The 7,333-nt window shown below is 43.6% G+C and overlaps 1 protein-coding gene across 1 annotated transcript; it reads left to right on the plus strand.

Moving 5' to 3' along the window:
* The first annotated feature begins 560 nt into the window (after nucleotides 1-560).
* Nucleotides 561-3,271, plus strand: LOC117479905 (tripartite motif-containing protein 16-like). The gene has a single exon (XM_034127016.1). It carries the CDS (start codon nucleotides 745-747, stop codon nucleotides 2,413-2,415), a length of 1,671 nt encoding a protein of 556 aa, XP_033982907.1. The 5' UTR covers nucleotides 561-744; the 3' UTR covers nucleotides 2,416-3,271.
* The last annotated feature ends 4,062 nt before the right edge of the window (nucleotides 3,272-7,333 follow it).

Below are 7,333 nucleotides of genomic sequence, written 5' to 3' on the forward strand. Positions count from 1 at the left end.
GGGGGATCCTGGGAAGGGGACACAGCGGGAGACGACTCCTCGGAGGAACTCACCTCGATGGACTCTAAGGAATCTGAGGTTTCTTCTTCTCCATTGAAACACATCTGTTGGAGGGTAAAAAGAAAAGATTTAAAAGAAGGTTTCAACCACAAATCATACTTTTGGTGTCAGTTAAAGAGGACGTATATAGTTTTCAGGTTCATAGTTAGTGGATAAGGATTTCTATATAATAGCTCCTAACAGCCCCCCCCCCCACGCAATCAAAATTACTACTAGTACTTACAGTAAAAAACGACTTACTGTACATTCAACTATTAAATCAATCAGCTATTTCAGGACATTGAGGCTACACATTTACAGTGGAGGAAACAAGTATTTAACCCCCTTCAGATTTTGTAAGTTTACCAACTTATTTTACAACTAAAAGCTCTTTTCAAATGAAGAGCAGGTTGTAACCGAGGCTCTGTGTAAATAAACACAGGTCAGAGTCCTGGAATGACTCAGAGTTTGATAAGCCCTCCCTCTTCTTCCTGCTCGCAGACACAGCCAGCTCCACTCTGTACTTCCTGGTTCCTCCCCTTCAGATCCACACTGAGGAGGATGGGTGTAACCAACATGTGGGTAAAGCACAAGAGCTGATAGGCCACATTCACCGCCCACACACATCCTGTTCAGATAACCTGTCACACTAGTTTCAGCTCTCAGGAAGTGAAACTCACACACTCGCTGCTACTGAGAGGTGAAATGGCGCAGAAAGGAGTTCAGCTGGACCGGGAAACCTTAATATCTTGTCCCATCTGTCTGGATCTACTGAAGGATCCGGTGACCACTACCTGTGGACACAGCTACTGCATGAAGTGTATTAAAGGCTTCTGGGATGGAGAGGATGAGAAGAAGATCCACAGCTGCCCTCAGTGTAGGCAGAGCTTCACACCGAGGCCTGTCCTGCTGAAAAACACCATGCTAGCAGCTTTAGTGGAGGAGCTGAAGAAGACTGGACCCCCACCTGCTCCTGCTGATCTCTGCTATGCTGGAGCTGAAGATGTGGCCTGTGATGTCTGCACTGGGAGGAAACTGAGAGCCTGTAAGTCCTGCCTCGTGTGTCTGGCATCTTACTGTGACAAACACCTCCAGCGTCATTATGACGTAGGTCCATTAAAAAAACACAAGCTGGTGGAGCCCTCCAAGAAGCTCCAGGAGAACATCTGCTCTCGTCACGACGAGGTGATGAAGATGTTCTGCCGCACTGATCAGCAGTGTATCTGTTATCTCTGCTCTGTGGACGAACACAAAGGCCACGACACAGTGTCAGCTGCAGCAGAGAGGACTGAGAGGCAGAAAGAGCTGGAGGGGAGTCGAGAAAACATCCAGCAGAGAATCCAGGACGGAGAGAAGGAGGTGAAGCTGCTTCAGCAGGAGGTGGAGGCCGTCAATGGCTCTGCTGATAAAGCAGTGGAGGACAGTGAGAAGATGTTCACTGAGCTGATCCGTCTCATGGAGAAAAGAAGCTCTGATGTGAAGCAGCAGCTCAGATCCCAGCAGAAGAGAGAAGTGAGTCGAGTCAAAGAGCTTCAGGAGAAGCTGGAGCAGGAGATCTCTGAGCTGAAGAGGAGAGACGCTGAGCTGAAGCTGCTGTCTCACACAGAGGATCACAACCAGTTTCTGCACAGCTACCCCTCACTGTCAGCCCTCAGTGAACCTACACACTCATCCAGCATCAACATCCGTCCTCTGAGCTACTTTGAGGACGTGACGGCGGCCCTGTCAGCAGTCAGAGACAAACTACAGGACGTCCTGAGAGAGGAATGGACACACGTCTCACCGACTGAGGTGGAGGTTTTACTGTCAGCAGCAGAGCCCACCACCAGAGCTGGGTTCTTACAATATTCACAGGAGATCACACTGGATCCAAACACAGCAAACACATGGCTGGTATTATCTGCGGGGAGCAGAAAAGCAACATTCATGGAACAACATCAGTCTTATTCCAGTCACCCAGACAGATTCACTGATTGTTATCAGGTCCTGAGTAGAGAGAGTCTGACTGGACGTTGTTACTGGGAGGTGGAGCGGAGAGGGGGAAGAGTTTGTGTAGCAGTCGCATACAAGAATATCAGCAGAGCAGGGGGGATGGAAAGTGGATTTGGATACAATGACAAATCTTGGTCCTTAGATTGTGACCAAAACAGTTATTCATTTTGTTACAACAGTATCAACACTCGTGTCTCAGCTCCTCGGTCCTCCAGAGTAGGAGTGTACCTGGATCACAGAGCAGGTATTCTGTCCTTCTACAGCGTCTCTAAAACCATGACTCTCCTCCACAGAGTCCAGACCACATTCACTCAGCCGCTACATGCTGGTCTTCGGCTTTGTTATGATTTTGGAGACACTGCTGAGTTTTGTAAACTCAAATAGCCTGAAGTCATTGGAGGAACTCTTCTACTTCTTAAACTCACCGTGTGTCCATCAGAGCTGATTGTCCATGTCTTCACTGCGCAGAGATCAGCTGTCAATCAAACATTATGGGGTGTGCTTCAACATCTTCTCATGAGTTGTTCTGTAGATGTTGGACTTTCTTCCGGCTCCTTCCTGTGTCTGTGTAGCCATGGAGGCTGTCACTGCTCAGGAGGATCCTTGTTCACCTGAACTGATATGTAAACTTTGCTCTAAATATGTGTTGGATATTTCTTTTGATTCATGTTGTTGTTTCTCTTGTAATGCACGAGTCTTCAGAGAGAAAGCAGCAGAGCTTCTTTTATTGTACACATTTTATTCTGGCCACTTTCTAAAACAATAGAGACATTTATAATCACATGTATTATTTTGACAGATTAAATGTAATTGTTGCCCAAATTAACTAACGATGAGTTCCCAGATGGCTATAACACTTATTTCATCACATGTTTATTTAAAATGATATTACTTACTGTCATGATCATAATCAATAAGTACATCATTTATTATTCTCCTGTAAATAGCTTAGAGTCTTTGCTTGGGAAATAACATGTCTTTTTTTTGCAGACTAATTGTTGTTGTTGTTGTCCAAATAGAAATTGGGTGCTCTGATGTTTTATAGAACATAACTTATCATGATAATAATCAATAAGGAAATCGTGTATGATTCTGTTTGAAATAGCTGAGATGAAACACATGTATGGTGTGGATAAAGTGAAACTGATCATGAAATCATTGAACAGACTTTACTGATGGGATGTGTGATCAAATTAAATGTTTGGATAATTAATAAAGGTTTGTCTTTCAAAAACAAAAACAGGATGTTCTTCTTGTGTTATGTCCAAGGTGCCATACGAAGCTGATGGAGAACATGTGGAAGTGATCTGAGACTAAATGAAGCTCAGCGCAAGTTCAACCAGGAAGACCGTCTTTACTCATTCATTTACTATTTCCATGTTACTACTCTCTCTCCTCTCAATAAGTGATCGGGGGCGTCACTCCCCAGCTTAACCAATCACTTCGCTCTATTCTCACAAGCCTATCACAGCGCTCCGCTAACCCTTTTAACTCTGCTCCCCCCTCCGCTGTCATTTCAGGTGACTCGACGCAACCCTCCTCCACCCCTTTTCACCTCCTGTCCCTCTGAATCCAGGGTCAAGCTAAGCCCCTCCCCTTCAGACCGAACCCAACCATCCATTCACCACCACCAGGGTCAAGCTAAGCCCCTCCCCTTCAGACCGACCCCAACTATCCATTCACCACCACCAGGGTCAAGCTAAGCCCCTCCCCTTCAGACCGACCCCAACTATCCATTCACCACCACCAGGGTCAAGCTAAGCCACTCCCCTTCAGACCGACCCCAACCATCCATTCACCACCACCAGGGTCTAGACCCCGGGGGGTTTCATCGGATCGGTTCTCCCCTCCCGAATGATACTCCTGCACAACGGGGCCTAATCGCCAAAACTCCATTACATTCATTGTGTATTCCTGGCAATAAATATGTGTTCTTACATCAAAACCGTCTCTCCTGATTGAATAACTGAGTTTCCTCCTGAAACAAAGCAGTGTTCATCATCACTGTCTGTCCCCTCCCTCATGCTAGTGGAGCCACGCAGCGGCAAAACCGTGCCGCGCCACACTAATTGCGCCGCATAAGCGCGCAGCATAAGCCAGAGTAGCTCGAGTGATTCAACAACAAAAAGACATATCTGAGAAGTGATCAGGATGAACAGAAAGAGGAAAAAGGAAAAGACAGCACACTGAAGAGACCAGGAGGGTCAGAGCAGGAGGAAGAGGAGGAGATGAAGACATTAGTGAAGAAGAAGAAATGTATGTGAGGAATAAAGATGAAGTGTCAGAAAGAGGGACAGAGGCAGGGATCAGGAGGCAGAGGAGACTCCAGCTGGACCACATGGTATGTTTTTATTCTTCTTGCATACATATTCCATCACAGCAGCACAATCTAGCGGCTCTTAGTATTGACACATATTGAAATGTGTTGCTGCACAGGTCACCTTTAGCTCTCTGAAGAGATGGGTGATGTCATTTGTGTACTTCATTATAACTAAGTACTTTTACTGTACTTACAGTAAACAGAGTTCTAGGGTATCGTGAGTATTGAGCTGTTTTATACTATATTTGAGTTTGTTTGTCTGAACACCTTGTTTCTCTTGTGCATTAAGAACACTTGTGTTAGGGCATGATTTAACAATAAATAGGTTTTATATACAGTATAAACTACCACGTACTGTCCGCCCTCCCATGCCACCCTGTTATGACCTCTTGCCCCCCCTTTGCCACCCCGTGTAAAATGTTCTAGAACCGCCACTGCTCTTTCCTAATTGGAATTATACTGTATACTTATGTGATCTCTCTGTAATAACAGGTTGGCTGCAGGAGCGAGAGATTAAATGAAATGGAGGGAAGGAGGTGAGACACTTTGCAGGGTTTATTCTTGGCAGCTAGCTCGCTTGATTTGTTTGCAGAGACTCTGGACGAGGAGTGTTTAAATATGAGTCATTTGTGCCTCAAGAGCCAAAATCCAACTCAAACATCAGTGCTGCCAGAGGAATTAGCAAACCAGATATAATTCAACTCAGTCATGTAACAGCAGGAATTGCTTTAATTAAGTGGTCTCCAGTGTTGAACAGCTGTTCTTTATCATTAGCGACGTTAAGATTTAAAACTTGCTGTGGTTATATTTTAGGAGCAGTGGAAAATGTTGTTCATTTGTGGGATGATGGGTAAATTGCAAATATGAATGACTAAAAAACAAACACATTAAACGCCATAGTTTTGTAAAAACAAATTGCAGAGAGTTTTGATACAGCATGGTAAATATAAAACGAATGATAGTTAGCTTAGCTTAGCCTAGCATACAGGCTGCAAACAGATGGAGATACCTAACCTGGCTCTGTTGTAAAAACTTCAGAGGCCTGGCTAGCACTGCATTGTTATGTTTAAGGAAAATATGGTTAAGTTTCCAGGAGATTTAGTACAGCTAGTTGCAAACTAATTAACAGTGAGCTTAGCCTAGCATGACGACTGCAAACTAAAGGAAACACCTAGCCTCACTCCGATCAAAGGCCACACAAAGGAGCTAAATATTAGCAACAGTTTTTTGTTTTTTTTACAGCACGGTAGATATGGAACTGCTGACAGTTAGCTTAGCATAAAGACTGCAAACAGAAGGAACCAGTTAGTCTGGCTCTGTTACAAATACTGCAGAGGTCTGGTTAGTATTTGCATTGTTAGTTAGCTCCTTGGTCAAGCTACATTAGAGTGGTATTGACCTTTTGAACTAACTTCAGAAAGCACCAAAGTATATCTTATAAAATGTTATATTATTCATTTTGGCAATAAATGCAATCCTGCAAATATGAGTTTTACAAGGTCAGTTTTGGGTTCAGAGCATACGTTTTGTTTTGTATGTCTTTGCTTTTTCCACTGTTGCCTTGTGTTTTTCAGATAAGCACTATCATTCTTGCCTCTGGTTTACAACCTTCCACTCGAATGTAACCGTCCTAAAACAAAGTTCAGGTCACAGCCTGTTGTAAATGTTTCATCACTAACGTTTTTGTCCTGTATAATTTCTCTAGAACAGAGCATGCATGGAGGAAAGGCTAAGGGTTGATAGAGAGGTAAGGCTGGCCCTGATGTGCCTTGAATTTTGATATAAGGTGAGGGATATTATATGAGCCGCCTGAAGGAAAAAACAATTGATGGGCAAATATCCCACAAAAAACAATGATTTTAGCTTCAAATTACTCCAGAAAATGAAACATAGCTAGAAGGAAACACGGAGATCGTAAATCTTTTGCCAAGGCGGTTTGCATTAGATGAAAAACAAGTTGTTTATCGACATCGTGATTCGGATGTGCTCCCAAAATGAATTGGTTCTACTTTGGTTGGGGTTGCACCCTTGCACCACATTTAATGAAAACTGGGCCATCAGTTTTTCCATGATCTTGTTGACAAGCAAACAAAAAACCCACCAGAAAACACAACTTAATTATCTCCATGTTCACGTGCAAATCACACACATTTGGATCAAATCAGTCAATACCAAACAAAGAAAGAAAACAGTCCATTTGTCCTGCAGGATGCCAGCGTTTTCAACCAGCATCAATCTGCAGGATGACATGTTGACATTCATATGGTAAAATTCACAGCCGCAGGACAACAGGGCCATCAGAGGCTGAGAGAAGGAGGACACTTCTGAGTAATGTCTGACCAAACTCACCTCACTCACATGGTGTTTTCTGTCTAACTCACTCACTCCTTACAGTAGAGTTCCTAAAAAGTGAATCACAGCGGAAATGAGACATAAAAATAGTGTTTTAAAATGGGTCAACTTTATTTGGGAGTTGTTGTTATGGGACGTTTGTCTGTATTTGTCCTGGTTCAGGTACACCTGCTCCACCACTGACGGAAACAGCAGCCCACACAGGTTAGAAAATATGTTATTGCAGACATTATTCAGATAGTTTACACGTTGGTGGTCATGGCCTCTTTATGAAATGCTGGTACTTTCCAACACTCATTTTCATTCTCCCGCCAAAGGCTCATTATTTCCTTCCATATCCTGCACTTATTTAACAGACTCTTGCTATGATGATTTTTAGGCGTAATAGAGTGGTGCATTGATGATGTCATTTTGTGTAGACCCACCCTGAAGTTGGTATTGCATCGGCGCAATGGGACTTTTCCATTGGATTTTGGATTATTGCAGGAAAATAACATCTGTAGAAAACACCCGTTTATAAAGCAGGATAATCTCCACATATTAAAGGTGGGGGAGGTAATTTTGGAGAAACCAGCTCGAGATCGCTAGAATTTGAAAATACACAGCCGGAAAAAATCTGCCCCTCCTCCA

Source organism: Trematomus bernacchii, unplaced genomic scaffold, assembly GCF_902827165.1.
Source record: "Trematomus bernacchii unplaced genomic scaffold, fTreBer1.1, whole genome shotgun sequence".
Classification (NCBI taxonomy): domain Eukaryota; kingdom Metazoa; phylum Chordata; class Actinopteri; order Perciformes; family Nototheniidae; genus Trematomus; species Trematomus bernacchii.